Here is a 20,982-nt window from a genome sequence, read left to right on the forward strand (position 1 = left end):
TCGTATGTTGTCATAAATGTTCATGGTAGACTTGAGTTAATGAAATCGGTGCAAATTGTAAACTGGTAAATTGGCCATTTAAAGGCAAATCGGATGGTTACACCCACCCAATTGGACTCCCGGAGGGTATTTGGGACCATGGTAAAAATTTCGGCAATTTTTATTTATGGGCGAAAAAAAGTCTAAAAATTTCCAAAATTGATGGCTAATTTCAACGTTTTTTGAGAAATTTTTGAGGTTTCGGGGCCAGGTGTCGAAAAGGCTTGAGATATTAGGAGATACATCTCGGGGTTATATAATGCCATTTGGAACCATATATGATCATTATATGTTGTCATAAATGTTTATGGTAGGCTTGAATTAATGAAATTGTTGCAATTTGTAAGTCGGTAAATTAGCCATTATAGGCAAATTGGATGGTTCCACCCACCCAACTGGATTATCAAAGGGTATTAGGGACCATGGTAAACATTTCGGCAATTTTTATTTCTGGGCGAAAAAAATCAAAAAATCCAAAATTGAAGACTAATATCCACGCTTTTTGAGAAATTTTGGAGGTTTCGGTGCCTAGTTTCAAAAAGGATTGAGATTTTAGGTGATACAAGTCGGAGTCATATAATTCCATTTGGAACCATAATGATCATTATTTGTTGTTATAAATGTTCGTGGTAGGCTTGAGTTAATGAAATCGGTGCAAGTTGTAAACCGGTAAATTGGTCGTTTAAAGGCAAATTGGTTGGTTAACTTGATTTCACCCACCAAATTGGACTCCCGGAGGATATTAGGGACCATGGTAAACATTTCGGCAATTTTTGTTTCCGGGCGAAAAAAAAAAATCAAAAAATTCCAAAATTGAAATCCATGTTTTTTGAGAAATTTGGGATGTTTCGAGGCTCGGCGTCGAAAAGTTTTGAGATTTAAGAGGATACATGTCGGGGTCATATAATGTTGTTTGAAACCATATATGATCATTATATGTTGTCATAAAATATCGTAGTAGGCTTTAGTTAATTTAATCGGTGCAAGTTGTAAATCGGTAAATTGATCGTTTAAAGGCAAATAGGATGGTTCCACCCACCCAATTGGATTCCCGGAGGATATTAGGGACCATGGTAAACATTTCGGTAATTTTTAATTTTGGGCAAAAAAAAGTAAAAAAATTCCAAAATTGAAGGCTAATATCCACGCTTTTTGATAATTTTTGGAGGTTTCAGGGCCCGGTGTCGAAAAGCCTTTTGATTTTAGGGGATACATTTTGGGGTCATATAATGCCGTTTGGAACAATATATGATCATTATATGTTGTCATAAATGTCCGTGGGAGGCTTGAGTTAATGAAATCGGCGCAAGTTGTAAACCGGTAAAATGGCCGTTTGAAGGCAAATTGGATGGTTCCACCCACACAATTGGACTCCCGGAGGATACTAGAGACCATGATAAACATTTCGGCAATTTTTATTTTCAGGTGAAAAAAAGTCAAAAAAATTCAAAAATTGAATGCTATTATCCACGCTTTTTGAGAATTTTTGGAGTTTTCGGGGGCTTGATGTCGAAAAGTTTTAAAATTCTAGGGAATACATCTCGGAGTCATAATGTTGTTTGGAACTATATATGATCATTATTTGTTGTCATAAATGTTCGTGGTAGGCTTGAATTAATGAAATCGGTGTAAGTTGTAAACCGGTAAATTGGTCGTTTAAAGGCAAATTGGATGGTCCACCCACCTAATTGGATCCCGAAGAGTATTTGGGACCATGGTAAACATTTCAGAAACTTTTATTTCCGGACGAAAAAAAGTGAAAAAATTCCAAAATTGAAGGCTAATATCCACTTTTTTGAGAAATTTCGAATGTTTCGGGGCCTGGTGCGAAAAACATTGAGATTTTAGGGAATACACTTAGCGGTCATATAATGCCGTTTGGATCCATATATGATCATTATATATTGTCATAAATGTTTGTGGTAAGATTGAGTTAATGAAATCGGTGCAAGTTGTAAACCGTTAAATTGATCGTTTAAAGGCAAATTGGATGGTTTCTCCCAGCCTATTGGACTCCCGGAGGATATTAGGGATCATGGTAAACATTTCGACAATTTTTATTTCCGAGTGAAAAAATGTCAAAAAAATTCCAAAATTGAAGGCTATCCACGTGTTTTGTGAAAATTTGAAGGTTTCGGATAGAGCTGTCAATTCGGGTAGACGAGTCGGGTTTGGGTCGGTAAGAGTGGGTCAGGTCACTCGATCTCAATATATAAAACATAATTTAGACATATTTGGTTTAATTCAATGGGGGTACATACAAGTGGTACATACAAGTTCATCTTTAAGATGCACATAATGTGTCTCATTAAATAGTTTATTATATTCAATTATAATAATCTTTTTAAAAAAATGTAAATATAAATATTTATAATCAAAAGTAATACTTCCTCCGTTCTATTAATATTGCAACAATGGATTTTTTGCACTATTCATCACTCTTGTTTGACCATATAATATGAGTTATACGTTAAGCAAAATATAGTCAAGTGGGATCTTGTTGGATTCGTCGCATAAAATACTTTCATAATATCAACTTATTATAATTTTTACTTTTACACAATTATAGATATTTAGCATATAAAATGTGTATTGGGATGCGTAATTTTCTCCTTGTTGCAATATTAACAGAACGGAGGAAGTATATTGACAAACGTACACCGTCAAAATGTAAAAAGCATTTAGTATCAGACCGGGAGATGAGTATTTAGAACAATACCCGAGTCTAAATTAGCTAGCCGATTTAGTCATTCAAGTCGGACCGGATCAATTTCACTAGGTCGGTAGATCTAGGAGGGGGTTGGACTGTTGGAGTATGATATCTCACACATGTTTTTCATTCGAAAACGATCACATCATACGAGACTAAAGTCAAAATGAAGACAACCATAGGAAATTAACTCATGATTATATATAATCTTGATCCAATACCAAAAGGAAATAACCCGTGAAATTTCCCTTAAAACGTTTAATCACACATTTCCTTCCACGTCACAATTTTTTAATACAAAGACATTTTCAATTCAACTTATACTCGTTTAATCATTTTACTTTTGACTTTTGAACTCTTCCCTTAAATCACACGTACTACACTCTCTTTTGACATTATATATATTGTACACCAATTTTATTTTCTTTATATAAATAGAGTCTTTCTTTCTCAAATCTCACACACCAAAAAAAAAAAACTACCAACATCAAAATAATTTGACCTTTTTTTATTTCTCTAGGAAAAACAAAAAAAATGGGAAATTTGAGTTCATGTTATAAGGTTCAAAATCCATCAAACTCAAAAAATATGGCAAAGTTAGTAGATTCACTAGGGCAACTAAAACTTGTAAACCTCCCTACAACGGTTGCTGAACTAATGCTTGAACATCCCGGCTTCGCGATCGCTCCCGTGGATGAACTCCGGGAGACACGTCGTATAACGGCGATGAGAGCAGACGATGTGTTACTTGGCCGGAAAGTTTACCTACTAGTGCCGGTTGATAAAGTCAACTCAAGGTTGACTGACTTGCAAATGGCTGCTATTGACTCTATTGTTTGTTCTTGTAATGGAAAAGTAGGTGGAAGGACACGTGGCGGTTCAAAGATTTCTCCTGACTTGGAGGCTAATAATGGTTTAGATGGTCAAAGTTTGGAGGACTTGGTGAAGGATTTGAGTGGCAAGTGTACCGGTTTAACCGGTCAAAGAAAGAGATTTTGTAAGGTTTGGGAACCTGTTCTTGAACCCATTTTAGAAGGGTGCTAATTAAGTTTAGAATGTACAAGTATATAATAGTAGTACTTAGTGATTTTTGATTCTTGACTTAGTAATTTTGATACTTATGTAAACACCAAATTAAAAACGAAAAGGTTTTTTTTTGTACAAAGGATACAATTTACTCCTTTTGTCTCTAATATTTTTTTTTGGGCCCATTTGACTTTTTATGGTTTTTAAGACGCATCTTATAATGATAATAATATACTTTTTCCGTTCTGTTAATATTGCAACAAGGAGAAAATTACGCATCCCAAAACACATTTTATATGCTAAATATCTGTAATTGTGTAAGAGTAAAAATTATAAAAAGTTGATATTGTAAAAGTATTTTATGAGACGAATCCAACAAGATCCCACTTGACTATATTTTGCTTAACGTATAACTCATATTATATGGTCAAACAAGAGTGACGAATAGTGCAAAAAATCCATTGTTGCAATATTAATAGAACGGAGGAAGTACTTATTAGTGATTTTTGATTTTTGACTTATTCCCTCCGTTTCATAATGTTAGTCCCATAACCTATTTTGGGCTTTTCAAAAAGATCTACCCATACTAAATATATTTAATTTATAACTTGAATTTTTTGGAATTAATTGATTGTGGCTTGATGACATGACTCTAAGTAAGGAAATTTTTACCTTAAATTATGCAATTATGACTTGTGCTTTCATAATAAAAATCAAAAAAGTTAAATAAGGTAAACTAATTATGAATTATGTTGTACTTTAATGTTAGATTTCAAATATATTTGTTTTCTTATTTTATGTGATTGATTGTATATGGGACTAATATTATGAAACGGATGGAGTAGTAATTTTGATACTTATGTAAACACCAAATTAAAAACGAAAAGGTTTTTTTTTGTACAAGGAATATAATTTACTCCTTTTGTCTCTATTTTTTTTTTGGCCCATTTGACTTTTTATGGTTTTCAAGATACAGCTTATAATGATCATATCTCTATTTTTATGTGCGAAAAAATTATAAAATTCTGATACTAATATTATGATTATTGATATAACTCCAATCTAAATTAGTTCTTGTCTAATAGGGTTACCGAAGCTTGATTTATATTCTCACTTTTTTCTCACAAGGGAATAAGTTAATTTATTTTATTTTGTTTTCATTATTAGGAAAGTATTTTAACTTGTAGAACGTTTTTTGGTAGTTTCCTTTTTTATTTTTTTATCTTTATATTTATGTATAGTTTTTTTAATTTCCTACTGTTATTTGGTTTCTTTACTTTCCTAATACAATAACATCATAATGTTTCCATTGATTAACCTTATCATACACTGTTATTAGTTCTATTTATATTTCATTTCATTATTCCTTGATGAGAAAAACACTTTTCTCACATCGAATCTTCACAAAATACTAAAAAAAAAAAAATAAAAAAAAATGGGAAATTTGAGTTCATGTTTTGAAATAAAAAAAGAAAACATGGCAAAATTAATTGATTCACATGGAAAAATAATCCTAGTCCAACCTTCAACAGCTGCTGAAATAATGCTTAAGCACCCGGGTTTCGCGGTTTCTTCAATAGAAGAACTACGGCAAACTCGCCAGCTCCGGTCATTGAAAGCTGATGACGTGTTACTTGCTCGGAAAGTTTACATACTAGTGCCGGTTGACAAAGTCAACTCTATTTTGTCTAAAGCGCAACTAAATTTTATTAATGAGATTGTGATACGTTCCTTTTGTGATCATATATTGGGTGGTGGAAGGACACGTGGCGGTTCTAGGGTTTTTCCTTGTTCCGGTGGTTCCGGTGTGGCTAGTCAGCGCATCGTCGTAGTCGAGCCAAGAAGGAGATGCAATGCTTGGAAGCCTGTTCTTGAGCCTATCTTGGAAGAGTGCTAGAAAGTGGAAACCCTAATAATATTAATTAGTATGAGTTGAAGTATTAGAATTATTAGTCTAATGGATGTTGAGTACGTAAAATATTAGTGTAATTTGATTCTTTGTTGTGTAGTTTATAATTCGGACAATGGAATTATGAAGTTTTAATAGTATGTTATTGATGTTAATTTCGTAATTTAATTAATTAATGATTCTTGATCATAATATATATTGATGTATATATGGACTTGTTTAATTGAACTAATGATTTTAAATTTTTAATTGTATGTTATTGATGTTACGAGCCGTATCAAATAAATTCCAAAAAATTTGGTCTTATTTTGTACTAATGTGTTGCAATGATCGGCAATTGTGAAGATTTATAGGCATAATAGCATAAGTTTTAGAATTTAGATGTAGTTGAATAACAGCTTGTTTACTTGATTAATTAGAGTGATACTTGTATTTATTCAATTCAGCCATATTAATTTTATCATTAATGTTCAAAGAGAAGGTTTTGCGTGAGACCGTTTCACGTGAATCCGGTTTATAATGCACACACTCATCCCCACCCCACTAACACTTCTTAGCCACTTGTCGGCAACCAGCAACCACCATCCCCATCCCCATCCCCATCCCCAGGCTTATAAATTGATTTTTTTTTTTGTATGATCGGACTCACGTGATTCCGTTCTACACAATACTTTTCCATATTGGAAACTTGCATTTAACTTACTACTCGTATCTAAAATCTACCCTAAGCTAAATCTAGAAACTTTTTGTCAACAAAAAAGGCAAATAATAACACGACCCATAAATGTTCCTCAAACTGGGCCCTTGGATAATGAAGTTAGATAATGGGCCTAATCCAATCGGACTAAGCAAGTGTTAAACATTAGCCAACCAACACATTTGACCTTGATTGCGTCTTCCAAAGGCCGTTGCCAACTTCTTTTTAATTTTGTGTCTTGGTCTCGAGTAATTTATACCAAGTAGTTGTTTATCGCCTTGTTAGGTTAGTTTCGTTTGGGGTTGAACAAGTTTTAGAGAATCATTATCCCTTAGAGATGTTTCCTATGTATTGATCGACACTATGTCCACCCATTAATTTACCATAGAGATGTATACTTAAAACATTATCACATACTCGATATAGCCTTACGATGAATATAAGGGGACTATGAAAAAGATATGTGACATACATATTATTAATTACGAGATTTTATAACATACTCTAACATTTTCATCATTTACTGTCGAATACAAGTAGTTCAGCTTGTTAATCATAGTATTGATTAAACCTATCTTTAAGTTTTAATTAATAAAGAAAGTGAAAGAAAATCTTACGATCGAACAAGAAGTAAATTCCATCTAACAAGTCCTCTTAAACAGAAAATGTCATCATCAATTCCAAAAAAAGATTAAATTTGGACTTGGACTCAGTTCAACAACCCCATGAACATGTCATACGAAAGTGTTAATATTTGTTTAGTTGTTACCAAGTCCACCTTTTCTATCTATTGAAAGATGGAGCGGTTTAACAAACACCTTCCTACAATTTCTACTTAAATACAAATCTAATGTTACATATTAAACTATACATACATTACAATTTTTCCTATATATGATTCTACTCTATAAAAAAATTGTACTCTAAGCTTTCATTACAACCCAAAAGAAAGTTGTAACAAAACTCTAGATTTGTTACTAGTGTATATATTGATCATCACCAAAATGGGCAATCAAGTGTCTAATGGTTCGCCGGTGACCGGAAAAGTGATCCTTCTAGATGGTTCGATCCAAGAATTTGACAAGCCCTTAACTGTGGCTGAGTTAATGTTAGAGTATCCACAACAAATGGTGGTTGATCTAAAATCAACAACAACACAAAAAAAGCCTAGTCCTTTGCCAGCTGATAAAACCCTAGAGGTTGATAAAATTTACCTTATGGTTCCTCTAAGGAAAGGTAAACTAGCTCATTTGTCTCCCCAAGAGGCTCATCATATTCTTCTTAGGGTGAACGCGATACTTAGGTCAAAAACATTGAATTCTTCATCGAAATTCATCCCTCTTTTCGCTAAGATTTGTCCTGCCATGACTAATATTGAAGATAGCTATGGTAAGTCTGCGGTATCTAAGAGAGAGGTATTGGGTTCTGAGGATTGGAAAATGGAAGAGGGTGGCGAGTTTGATGATGAGGGTTTGGATTTGATTGAAAAACCGGATTATCTTAGTAGGCAAGTCTCGGGAAAAAGTTGGAAGCCAAGTTTAGACACCATAGAAGAGAAGAAAAATGAGATTAAGAAGGTGTCTAATTGGGTGATTGTTGCAAATAAGGTTGGTAAGAGGATACACTCTAAGGGCTTAGTTTGGGGTTGAAAACACATCAACATTAATTGTATCATGTACTAGTTCACGTTCATCCATTGTAATATACTTTCCACAACCCAAAGTGAAGAAAAAACGTTCAAAAGAGGGTAATTTTAAAAAAAAAGGTTTGATGTAAAAACTTAAGAGAAATGTTATATATTTAGTACTCGTACCTATTGCTTGTATTAATATTCCTGCATTAAATTGCATGAGAATCATCGATATTATTAGACTTAATTTGTACCAGAGTTATTCTTGTCAAATTATAGGTGTACCAAGGGGGAAAAATCGCATCTATCTTTAGGTAGGTTATCTTTATATAATTATATACTGTATTATACTTCCTCTGTTCTTTTTTACTTGATTTGTTTCTTTTATCACGCTTGCAAATGCAAAACTTTAACGATCAATAACTTAAATTCTTCATAAGTAAAAATTATAAAAGTTATATATTATGATAGTACTTATTGAGACGAATCTAAAAAGATCATACATGAATATATTTTTCCTTACATATTATTCACAAAAGACGGTCAAAGAAGAGGTGGTGAATAGTGTAAAAGTCAAAGCGGGTCAAGTAATAAAAAAAAGAGGAAGTATATCATACATACGTGTAGCTTGACATGATAACTATAGTTTGCGTCGCAACTAAGTGCCCAAGTAATTAACTTTGTTAATCTTGTATTTAAAAAAAAAATAAAAAAATAAAAAAAATGCAAAGTTTCCTTAGAATTAGGTACAGTATTAAAATATGTAAAGTTTCCTTAGAATTAGGTACTATAAAAAATATCAAAAGTACGGAGTATGTAAAGTTTCCTTAAATCGAATTAGGTAAATTTATAAGAGTCCTAAACTCCTAATTAATTAATCATAGGAATTGAAAAACAGAAAAATATCGACAATATCTAAGGTTTTCTTAAGAATAGGTAAACATATTACTAAACGGAGTAGGCTTAAAAAAAAATAACTATCATTCCTACATAAAAACCAAACACATGAAATCAAGTATCAAGTTCCAACCCTATACCACCCAGGTTTCATTCCTCATTCCAAACCCATACCATTGTTTGAACCAAACGCCTCCTAATTGGTAGTTTTCTAGGTTTTCTGTACCAAAATCTCTCTATATATACTGTTTGGGTCCAATTTAGTCCAATTGGGCCTGGTCACTGAATGATCCAATTAAAAGCCCAAGGCAAAGGTTCAACTCTCCAAATATGCTAAAGTCAAAAATCAACATCCTCAAAGCCATGTCAAGGTCAGTCAACGGCCCAATCAGCTTGGCCCAGCCCAACTGATTTCCGGGCCCAATCCGCCTCCTTCATTAGCCAAGGTATAAAAGCCAACAATTTGGTCAATTCTTGGTAAGACAAAGACAAAGACGAAGACAAAGACAAAAAAGCCTCAAGCAACTAAACTCTTGCACAGCTTTCTCTCTCTAATATACTGACTTAAGCATCGGAGGGGCCTTCCTCGGCGTCCCCCCGAGGCTAGTTTACGTGTATTTGTTGTGCAGGAAACCCTCGGCTCCTGCGTCGTTCGGACCGAGACCAAGTTCCCTCAAGATAAAAGGATCTTCCGAGATCCGATTGTTTTCATCCGAAACAATTTGGCGCCGTCTGTGGGGAAATTTCATAAGGTCCCTCCCAAGATAACAAGTTCATAACAAGTTCCGGGTTGTACAATTACAGAATGATGCCCTTCGGATTGAAAAATGCGGGGGCAACATATCAGAGGTTGGTTGATCAGGTTTTCGCCGAGCAAAAAGGCCGAAACATGGAGGTTTATGTTGACGACTCAATCGTCAAAAACATAAAAGAAAAAGATCATGTCACGGACCTAGCCGAAACCTTCGCCACCCTCAGAAAATACAAAATGAAGCTGAATCCGAAGAAATGTGTCTTCGGCGTGAAGTCAGGCAAGTTCCTCGGCTTCATGGTCAGCAAGAGGGGGATTGATGCAAACCCCGCCAAAGTGCAAGCTGCTTTAGACCTCCCCGAGCCGAAGACAAAAAGGGATATTCAGCGTCTAGCCGGGAGAATGGCTGCCTTGTCCAGGTTCATCTCACGAGCCTCAGACAAAGGGCTCCCTTTCTTCAAGGCGCTGAAGCTCCAAAATTCAAAAGGCATTGAATGGGGAGACGAACAAAAGTCAGCCTTTCAGCAGCTCCGTGAACACCTGGCTCAACTCCCAACACTGGCAAGGCCAGTCGTAGGAGACATCCTATACTTATACGTGGCGGTCAGTCCAGCCACGGTAAGCGCGGTGCTGCTAAGGGAAGAAGAAAAAATTCAACAGCCGATCTATTTCGTCAGCCACACCCTGACGGATGCCGAGACGCGCTACCCATTGTTAGAAAAAGTGGCTTATGCAGTGGTGGTGGCTGCTCGGAAGTTGCGACCCTATTTTGATTCTCATCAAATAGCGGTTCTAACTGATCAGCCGTTAGAGAAAGTCCTCGGCAAGGTTGAAAAATCCGGTAGACTAGCAAAGTGGGCTTTCGAGCTCACCGAGTTCAGTATCGGTTATCAGCCGAGAACAGCCATCAAGGCGCAAGCCTTGGCAGACTTCTTGGCCGAGTGCTCCTATCAGGAGACTCTGGATGCAAGGAGGAAAATCTGGACCGTCTTCACGGATGGGTCCTCCACCGTGAACGGTTCGGGGGCAGGGGTCGTCATTACCTCTCCCGAAGGCAAAACCTTCGAGTATGCACTAAAATTTTCATTCAAAGCCTCTAACAACGAGGCCGAATATGAAGCAGCCATTGCTGGCTTAGACCTGTGCATATCGTTGGAAGCCGAGCATGTCTACCTCAAGACAGATTCTCAGCTGGTCGCCAATCAGATCCGGGGGGAGTATGAGGCTAAAGAGCCTTCAATGGCAGCTTACCTCACAAGGATCAAATCGACAATTGCGAAGCTGAGATCTTTCGAAGTAGAGCTGATCCCAAGGGGTCAAAATGCTCAAGCGGACGCACTCTCCAAACTTGCAAGCTCAACTCTGACTGAGTTAAGCCGTTCTGTCTATGTGGAGGTGCGCCGAGAAAAGAGTGTAGCCGAAGCAATATCAATCTGCTGCGCTGCACTCGAGCCGAGCTGGATGGATGACATCCTGGCTTATAAACTCAGGAACGAGCTCCCCGAGGATAGGAATTCGGCCTCCAAAATAAAGCGGATCAGTTCACGATTCCTCGTCTTCGGCGGCCAACTCCTCAGAAAATCCTTCTCCGCTCCATTATTGAAATGCGTGGGTCCAACGGATGCCGACTATATTCTCCGAGAGATTCACCTCGGCATCTGCGGAAACCACATAGGAGGGAGAACCTTAGCCCACAAAGCTCTCAGGGCAGGGTATTTTTGGCCTACAATGATCTCGGATGCAAAGAACATGGTCAGAAAATGCGAGAAATGCCAAAAATTTGCACCGGTAATCCATCGGCCATGCCTAGATCTCCAGCCAATTCTTAATCCTCTTCCATTTGCACAATGGGGGTTGGATATTCTGGGACCCTTTCCCGAGGCCCCATACAAAAGAAAGTGGCTGATAGTCGGAATCGACTATTTCAGCAAATGGATTGAAGCGGAAGCTGCTTCAAGCATATCTGAGCAAACTGTCAGACAGTTCATCTGGCAGAACATAATAACTCGGTTCGGCATCCCAAAAGTTTTTGTGTTCGACCACGGCAGACAGTTTGACAACCTGCCCTTGCGCCGATACACTGATCAGTTCGGGATAAAATTGGCTTACTCCGCGGTTTGCCACCCTCAGAGTAATGGCCAAGCCGAAGCCGCAAATAAACAGATCCTTAACGCTCTCAGAAAAAGAGTAGAGGATCAAAAGTCCAAGTGGGTAGAGGAACTTCCGGGAACCCTCTGGTCACTCCGGACAACCGAGAAGGAGGCAACGGGGCATTCACCTTTTCAGCTGGTGTATGGATCCGAAGCAGTGCTTCCAGTGGAAGTGGGCTCAGAAAGCCTACGAGTGAATCTCTTCTCAGCCGAGGAAAATGAGCAGCTCATGAAAGAGTCCCTCGACTTCCTTGACGAGATTAGAGATCTAGCCCGAGAAAGGATGGCTGCACACAAGCTCAGAATGAGCAAGTCCTACAACCGAAGAGTCTATCAACGACCTCTCAGAGTTGGGGATTTAGTTCTGAGGAATGCTGCAGCTGTTCAAAAAAGTCGCATTCATGGCAAACTCTCAGCATCTTGGGAGGGACCTTATGAAATTTATCAAGAGCTTCAGCCCGGTACCTTCAGACTCAAACAAATGGATGGCACCGAGCTGAAAAACCATTGGAATGCCGATGTGCTCAAAAAATACTATGTGTAAATCCTTCGGATAGTACAATCCATGTAAGTACACTGATTTTGTTTGTAAAAAGGCCATCGAGCCAGTATTCATTCAGATTGCGTGTATTCTTTAAGTCTTTATGCTTTCTACGGTTTTTCAAAAATTCAAGGTTTCATTCGGCGCTGTCCGGGGTATTGCATAATGATGCCTTGTACCTCGGCAAGCCGTAAAACCTGCCAAAAAAGGATACAAGCCCGAAGTATTGCATAGTGATGCCTTGTACTTCGGAGAATCTGTTCCTTTGGGCAAAAAGGCCATAGACTTATCCGAAACATAGCCTAAAAAATAGGAACTGATAAAGCCCCGAAGTATTGCATAGTGATGCCTTGTACTTCGGATGAATCAGTTCCGGGTGGTAGTTGCAACTCTGAAGTATTGCATGATGATGCCTCGTACTTCAGATAAACTGCTGCCCCGGCATGGTGTTTCGGATAGTTGTTCCCTTGGATGAATTGAAGAAAGTGTCACAAGAGTACCATCTCTAGAGTGAAAACTCTCAGGTGGGAAATCAGTACTTTAAAAACAGATGTAGAAAATAAAGCAAAGTGTTCAAAGATCCTCGGCTTAGCCGAGAAAAATTATCAGCCATTCCAGAATTCAGAAGACCTCATCTTCAGATTTCTGGGGGGGCAGAGGGAAATAGAGAAATGGCACAACTGATCTAATACCCTTCAGCTCAGCCGAAGTTTGATACTTATGTCAGTTTTTTTCACAAGTTGAAAACATCCGAGTACAAACGGCAAAAAGAAGTCTCAGCAGAAATGATTCTCGCTAGCCGAAGTTCTGCACTTAGCAAATATTTGAAAGATCATTCAAAGAAAGCAGTAAAGTGCGAAGACTGGTAAAGCGAAGAAAAAAAAAATACACAAGAAAGCTGAGAAAGTGAACTTCTTTGAAATAAAAATGTTGAATTACAAAAATAGTCGGCAGCCGCCCACAAGCGGAAAGTAACAGCTGCCGAAATACGTACAGGCAAAATAAAAATATAATAAGCTGTTGTACGATAAGGCAAGCTGAAGCAAAAAAAAACAAAAGGCAAAAATTCAGAAAGCGGCAAGTCTAAAGTTGAGCGCATGATGAACCGCAAGATTCTGAAGACGACTGCCCGAGTTCCTATGCTTCAGCCTGAGGATCAGACTGATCAGCTTCATTGGGCCCAATGGTGGTCTCAGCTCCAGCAGCAGAAGAAGCAGGCTTTGCACTCTGCCGAGCCTCCCTTTCCCTCTGCTCAGCCTCCAACTCCATCCTCTCAGCTTCTTCCTCGGCTTCCTCAGCCTTAAGGATTTCAGCTTCGATTGGAGTGGCATACTTCATGTGAGGGTCTTCGGGATCTTGGACCCATTCAGCACATTTGGACCAGTCCAGCTTCGGCTCAGCATGAAGGCAGACCCTCCGGCACACTCTGAACCCGTTTCTAAAACCCATTTCATACTCTTCTTGGGTATAGATACGGACTTTGAGTAGAGCCTCAGCATCGGCCAACTTCTTCTTCGTCTCCTCCAAGTCTTCCTCGGATCTCTTCAGCTCATCGACGAGCTTGGAGGAGGAGCCTTTCAGCTCGGTAAACTCTTGCTGAACCTGGGAAGCCTCGGCCTGAACTTGGACCATTTCTTCCTTCTTGGCAGTGAGCTGATCCTCAGCCTCTTGTAGCTTAGCTCTTTGAGCTTCAGCAGCAGCAGCAGCCCTTGAGAGTTGGACATCCCTAGCTTGGAGCATCTCTTCAGCAGCCATTCTGCTGGCTTCAAGAGATTCTAGCTGATGCTGCACCTCAGCCTGTGCAGCAGCTCCTTGGATTCGGCTCTCGATAGCAGCCTTGAACTTGGAGATGTCCACCCCCAGGTGCTCTTGGAGGAATTTTTCCCCTTCCATCAGTGGGGGAAAAACCTCCATCTCCATAGCATCACAGAAGGTTTTCAGAGCTTCGGCAGCTTTTTTACCGTACTCCTCAACCTCCTGCTGCTTCTCTTCAGCTGCTGCCTGCTTCAGCTTAGCAAGCTTTAGCTCTTCCTCGGCTACCCTTTGATCGTGCTCGGCAGCGTCCACCCTATCTTGTAGGGAATCTATCAGCTCTACAGTGAGAGTCTGATTGTGCACGAACTGAAAACAGGGGCACAAGTTAAAAAAGTAAAAAATAATAGCTGAAAGGTTGAGTTCAGAAAGAAATCAAGGCAAGGAAAATTACCTGCATCATCAGCAGTTGGTTAGACCTGGCTGGGTCAGGAACTGATCTACTGGATTCGCCCATCCCAGCAGTGGCCTTCAGCGACCAGATCCTTGCCCTGTCTACTTCGGACATGCCAGCAAAATTGCCGAAGTAGGCTGCAGCTCCTTCTCGGTTTTGACCCCATATGAGGTCCCAGATGTGATCTGGGATTGGAATTCGGGGGGCCGAGAAACCCATTTCTCCAGAATGCAGAGTCTGGAAAGAAGGGAAGGACGACGATGGAGCTTGATTAGCTTTGGTTGTCTCAGCATCGTCCTTCTCAGAGGAGTCAAGTACTATGACCTCCTCTTCTTCAGGGGTGAGGACGAAAGCCTCAACCTCTCTTGCGATATCTGCCGTGAAGCCTTCAGCACTTGACATCACGGCATCTTTATTTCCGTGCTCAGCAGCACTCTCCTTGATTTCTTCTTGGACCCCTCCCTTAGGTCCGGGAGTTCTCTGATCCACCTCCATCTCAGGAGGTGGTGGAGGGGTCTTTTGAGGAGATTGGGGTGTTGGCTGGGGAACCCTCGGCGATCCATTGCCTTCCTCAGGTTCCCTTATTGCGACGCCGATGGTCATCGGCCTCTGCTGAAAATCATGAGGGCCGATGATAGCCATCCTTCGGCGCCTTTTCAGAAGGGGCTGCTCGTCCATATCTGAGTCTGAAGACTCTTGTATTTGATCTTCGGGACGAACAGGAGCTTTGCCTTCTCTGTGTCTGTTACTCTCTTCAGACTGTAACAGACAGGGGGGAAGAAGAGTGTGAGTAAAAAAAAAAAAAAAAAAAAGAAAAAAGTTGTCTAAAAACTCACCGAGGTCTTCAGCAAAGCCTCGTCTTCTTCAGCTGCTCTAGCTGCAGCTTCGGCTTCAGCAGCTCTGGAGGACCCTTCTCCTCCTTCACAAGCTTCAATAACCCGTGCAACCTCTTCGGCTGTACGGGCAGCTTCAGCTTCTTCTTCCAGCAGCTGAAACAAGGGATCCCTCTTCTTCCACCAAGGCTTCTGCCTCTGATACAGAGCAACAGCCTCAATTTGGAAGTGGGAAGAGTCTAGGTGAACCTCTCGGCGCCTTGGTTCAGTGATAGGGGGAGCCCGATCAGTTACGACTCGTTCTCGGTTGACGCCAAGGCGAGCGTAATCAATGCCGATGTTGGTCTCGTCCCGTTCTGAAAAAGAAAAGGGGAGAAGTCAATTCAGTTAGTTCGGCACATCACAAGAAAGCAAAATGAAAGAAGAAAAGAGATAATTAAAAGGCCTCGGCCCCAGCCGAAGAAGATTACCATCCCTAAACTTTCGGCTGAGGCCGACAGCTGCCAGCATATTCTCTTGGAAAACATAGTGCGTATCGGGGAGCCAAGTCTCCGGGATATGCTGCATTCGGCCGCTGCCTCCCCGGTTCGGCAGCTTGCCGAAGATGTTCTGCTGATTAAGGTTCGGGTCTGGCCCGCTATCTTCGGGAGGACCTAAACTTCCCATATCAGGATCCGGCTCGGCAAGATACCGGGGAGCGCTGAAAACATAAGGATGGCTCGGCTCCGTGGGCGCCCTAACCCAAATCCATTGACCTCTCCAGTCCTTGTCTGAAGAGTCGTTCGGCCACATGGTTAGGAACGGGGGCCGAGACTCAATCCGATACCACCCAGAACCATGGCTTCCGTGCCCACTCTGAATATTTGGCACTAGCCGATGGAGCTTTCTGAAGCAGTGCAGGTTCGGCACGTATCTGAAGAATTTGCAGACCCATAAGTACGTCATTACCCTTCGGATGCTGGTGGGGGTCAGCTGGCACAGGGAAATGTTGTAATGGATCAGCAAGTCTCGGACGAATACGTCCAAAGGGAACCTCAGCCCATACTGAAGCTGTCTCGTGTACACCCCCACATACCCCGGGGGTGGACGATGGATTCTATCGGATGCTGAGGGCATTCGGCACCAATATCCATCAGCTTCAAAAATGCCGTAGTGCAACTCAATTTGCTCAGCAAATCGATATTGATCGGCGTTCTCTACCCACCATGAGTAGGGACGGTTCTTTATCATGGCCGAAGCTACTTCGGCATCCTCCCACTCTGAAAACCCTGGGAGGATATCCCAAAGGACAGCGGGAACTTCATCATCCCGTCCTGAAGCTCTCACCCCCTCAGCCCTCTGAGGAGGAGCCGAAGAAATGGGAGTCGCCCTAACCCCTTCAGCAGGGTCAGACTCTGTCCTTCGTCCATTCCAGGTCCCAATCCTGACCCTGGGATCGGGGATTAGCCTTGCTCTTCTTGGAGCACGGGCTCCACCTCTAACTCCCCTCACCATTGACGAATTTCGAAGGAAAAAGTCGAAAAAGGGGAAAGAGTGCAAAGTCGAAGAAAGATGAAATAAAATCAAAGGAATTTACCTTGATCTGAAGCAAAAGCCGCCGATTTACGAATTGGTAGTGACAAGTCTCAGCTTCTAAGCTTAATGCTCGGGGAATTTGCGAAGTTTTGATGCGGGCTCTTGAGCGTTCTTGAGAATTCTGGGTTTGTGTTGATGAGTGAGTGGGGAGAGAAGACGCGCCTCTATTTATATCTCCAGAAATGGGAATTCAAGGAGTCTGCGTTTCAATTTCTCTCAAGCACCCCACTAAGTAACCGTTAAACACACAACCTTGCAGTTAAATCGCCCACTACCCGTCCAACTTCCGCAATCATCCACATTAACTGTTGTTATCTCATTAATCATGGGTTAATTACGGTTTAAATTCACATTTTTGGATCAGCAAATCATTCACTTCCCTCCTTTTCTGGTTAAATCAAACCCGACCCGTCATCCTTCCAAATCGGGTCTGGGGGGCAAGTTGTTTGGGTCCAATTTAGTCCAATTGGGCCTGGTCACTGAATGATCCAATTAAAAGCCCAAGGCAAAGGTTCAACTCTCCAAATATGCTAAAGTCAAAAATCAACATCCTCAAAGCCATGTCAAGGTCAGTCAACGGCCCAATCAGCTTGGCCCAGCCCAACTGATTTCCGGGCCCAATCCGCCTCCTTCATTAGCCAAGGTATAAAAGCCAACAATTTGGTCAATTCTTGGTAAGACAAAGACAAAGACGAAGACAAAGACAAAAAAGCCTCAAGCAACTAAACTCTTGCACAGCTTTCTCTCTCTAATATACTGACTTAAGCATCGGAGGGGCCTTCCTCGGCGTCCCCCCCGAGGCTAGTTTACGTGTATTTGTTGTGCAGGAAACCCTCGGCTCCTGCGTCGTTCGGACCGAGACCAAGTTCCCTCAAGATAAAAGGATCTTCCGAGATCCGATTGTTTTCATCCGAAACATATACTACATTGATTAAGTCTAATAGACTAAAACTAACATATTATTAACAAAAGAGAGAAAGGAGAGATCGTTATCAGTCGACTAATTCGATAGTGTACGTGTATATTTTGGTAAGCTCTCGGTCTCCTTCAATTTTGTAGCAATTACATGATTTACAATAGTTTTTTTTATATATTATTATCAAAGTTAATTTTAATTTCCCTTTTTAATTTTACAATTATAAATCTTTACATTGCATCGTTTATTTCTACTCCTTCAAAACGAGTTTATATTAGTTATTTTTTATGGATTATACTTGAATTTTAAGGATTCATTATGCTATTAAAGATTCAACTTTCAATTTTTCATCAAATATGTCCATTAAATAGTTTTTTTTTTGTCATGCTCTTTGTGTTAGTATGGCCATGAGTAATACATTTTATAGTTTCACAATTGAAGACGCAAGGGAATATAGAAGATTTGTTACAATATATTTGATTATTAGAATTGATAGATAATTGTTAAGATAATAATTAGGAAAGATTGTATAATATCTTTAGTTTCCTAATTATGTTAGTATTTATCTTATTCCTATTATAGTTAGGGTTAGAATATCTCTTGTAACTATATATACTCCTTACATGTGAATGAGAAGGTTGAGCCGTTTAATTGAATTTGACATGTATCAAGAGCTTAGGTTCCGAATTTTTTTTTTTTTTCAATTTTTCCGCAAATTACAGAGATGGCGAAGGATGATGAAACACCACCGCCACCACCACCGGTTAATCACGAGTATTACCTTGGCTCAAGCGATCATCCGGGTATCGTGATAACACCGATTAAGCTACAAGGATCGAACTATGATGAGTGGTCCAAAGCCGTGCGTCGGTCTTTAATTGCGAAGTGGAAGTTTGGTTTTGTAGATGGTTCAATTAAGGAACCAGCAGCTGATTCATCCAAATACAAACATTGGATAGCCGTGAATTCCATGTTGGTATCTTGGATACATAATACTCTTGATGATGGCCTTCGGTCGACGATAGAAGATTATGATGTTGTGAGTGAATTATGGAAGCACTTACAGCAGCGTTATTGTGTGGTGAGTGGGACACGTGTGTGTCAACTCAAGCAAGAATTGGGAGTGTGTAAACAATCGCCCTCCGAGACGGTGACAGATTATTTTGGTAGATTATCAAAGATATGGAAAGAATTGGTTCAATTTTGTCGTGTTCCAAAGTGTTCATGTGGTGGTTGCAAATGCAATATAGCAAAGCAAGTTGGAGATATTCGTGAAGAGGACTACTTGCATTATTTTTTGATTGGCTTAGATGATCCATATGAGTCAATTCGAGCACAATAGTGCATATCAAACAGTGATTAATACCGAGAGATTACGAGGTCGTGATAATAATCCAAAGGAGAATGTGATGGCATTCAAGGTCGATTCCCGGGCTAGGAGTGATTCGGGAGATGGAGACCGGCCATTTTGTACTCATTGCAACCGTGTGGGCCATGACAAGAAGGGGTGTTATCAGATTATTGGTTTTCCGCCGGGTTGGGATGACAATCGAAAAGGTGGAAGAGGCCGTGGCCGTGGTGGCTCTACCAATCGTGGTGGTAAAGGAGGTCGTGGATATGTGGGGGAGCAAGGGAACTCATCTAATGCTGCTCCTACATCGGCACGGGCCAATGCGGTGCAAGGAGGGGTGCAACTAACTCCGGTAGTAGCTTTTCATCAAGCACTAATCTTGTTCAAGGACTTGCGGGAGTTTAGATGGAGCAAGCCCAACAAATCATCGATATTTTGAGCAAAACCAAGTCACGATTGGAAGGTAATACAAGCGTATTGTGGATTGTGGATACAGGAGCTTCTAATCATGTTACTAATGATTTGTCCATCATGAGAAATATCAAGACCATACAAAATTGTCCAATGGGTTTACCGGATGGTCAAACGGTGAATACGAATCAATTGGGTTCGATCACCCTAGAGGGTGGTTTGGTGCTTGATAATGTGTTATTTGTTCCCCACTTAAATTGCAATTTAATTTCTGTAACTCAACTTAGTGATGAAAACCGATGTATAATTCAATTCACTAACAAAATTTGTGTTATTCAGGACGGGACCTACTTTAGGCATTTCTTTTTCCCACGTTTTGAACGGGCAGTTGACGAGGACGGTGATTGGCGTGGGTGAACGACAAGATGGACTTTACTTTTTCCGAGGTGTGCCGCATGTGAAGGTTCTCGCAGTGGATTGTGTGGTGAATCTTTGGCATCAACGAATAGGTCATCCGGTGGAGAAAGTCTAAAGTTACTTCCACCTGTGAGTAACTCTATTAGAAATAATAATGATGTGTGTGATGTATGCCCTCGGGCAAAACAATCTAGAGATAGTTTTCCTGTTAGTGAGAATAAAGCTAGTGGTTTGTTTGATTTAGTTCACATTGATTTATGGGGTCCGTACAAGGTAGCATCGTCTTGTGGTGCTAAATTGTTTTTGACAATAGTGGATGATTTTTCTAAAGCTGTTTGGGTTTATTTGATTCGAAATAAAACTGAAGTTGAAATTACCTTTCTCAATTTTATTGCCTTGATTAAACGACAATTTAATAGAGATATAAAGGTTGTTAGAAGTGATAATGGTACTAAATTCAATCACCTTCAAGATTATTTTGTTCAAAATGGTATTATTTTTTAATCATCTTGTGTGGGAACACCTCAACAAAATGGGAGAGTAGAGAGGAAACATCAACATATTCTTAATGTGGCTCGGGCTTTGCGTTTTCAAGGACAACTTCCTATAAAATTTTGGGGTGAATGTGTGTTGACAACATGTTATTTGATTAATCGAACCCCTAGTTATGTGATTCAAAATAAAACTCCATATGAGATGTTGTTTGGTAAAATTCTCCCATATGAGCTTATGAGAGTGTTTGGATGTTTGTGTTATGCACATAATCAACGAAGTAAAGGAGATAAATTTGAGTCGCGGAGTAGAAAATGTGTTTTCTTGGGTTACCCTTTTGGGAAGAAAGGGAGGCAATTGTTTGATTTGGAATCTCGTGAGTATTTTGTTTCACGGGATGTGAAATTCCATGAACGTGTGTTTCCTTTTAA

The 20,982-nt window shown here is 40.0% G+C and overlaps 2 protein-coding genes across 2 annotated transcripts; both read left to right on the forward strand.

Moving 5' to 3' along the window:
- Positions 1-7,385: 7,385 nt before the first annotated feature.
- On the forward strand, positions 7,386-8,030 carry LOC110732927. The gene has a single exon (XM_021912912.1). It carries the CDS (start codon positions 7,386-7,388, stop codon positions 8,028-8,030), a length of 645 nt encoding a protein of 214 aa, XP_021768604.1.
- A 9,857-nt stretch (positions 8,031-17,887) lies between these two features.
- On the forward strand, positions 17,888-20,445 carry LOC110733059. Its single transcript, XM_021913080.1, has 2 exons — positions 17,888-17,993; positions 18,603-20,445. The coding sequence occupies exon 2, from the start codon at positions 18,605-18,607 to the stop codon at positions 19,220-19,222; it is 618 nt and encodes a 205-aa protein (XP_021768772.1). The 5' UTR covers positions 17,888-17,993; positions 18,603-18,604; the 3' UTR covers positions 19,223-20,445.
- Positions 20,446-20,982: the final 537 nt, after the last annotated feature.

This window comes from Chenopodium quinoa, unplaced genomic scaffold (genome assembly GCF_001683475.1).
Source record: "Chenopodium quinoa cultivar QQ74 unplaced genomic scaffold, ASM168347v1, whole genome shotgun sequence".
In the NCBI taxonomy this organism is placed as follows: Eukaryota; Viridiplantae; Streptophyta; class Magnoliopsida; order Caryophyllales; family Amaranthaceae; genus Chenopodium; species Chenopodium quinoa.

What these genes read in the sequence shown, in the direction of transcription:
- LOC110732927 (XM_021912912.1), top strand. Translation starts at nt 7,386, where the DNA reads ATGGGCAATCAAGTGTCTAATGGTTCGCCGGTGACCGGAAAAGTGATC.
- LOC110733059 (XM_021913080.1), top strand. Translation starts at nt 18,605, where the DNA reads ATGGCGAAGGATGATGAAACACCACCGCCACCACCACCGGTTAATCAC.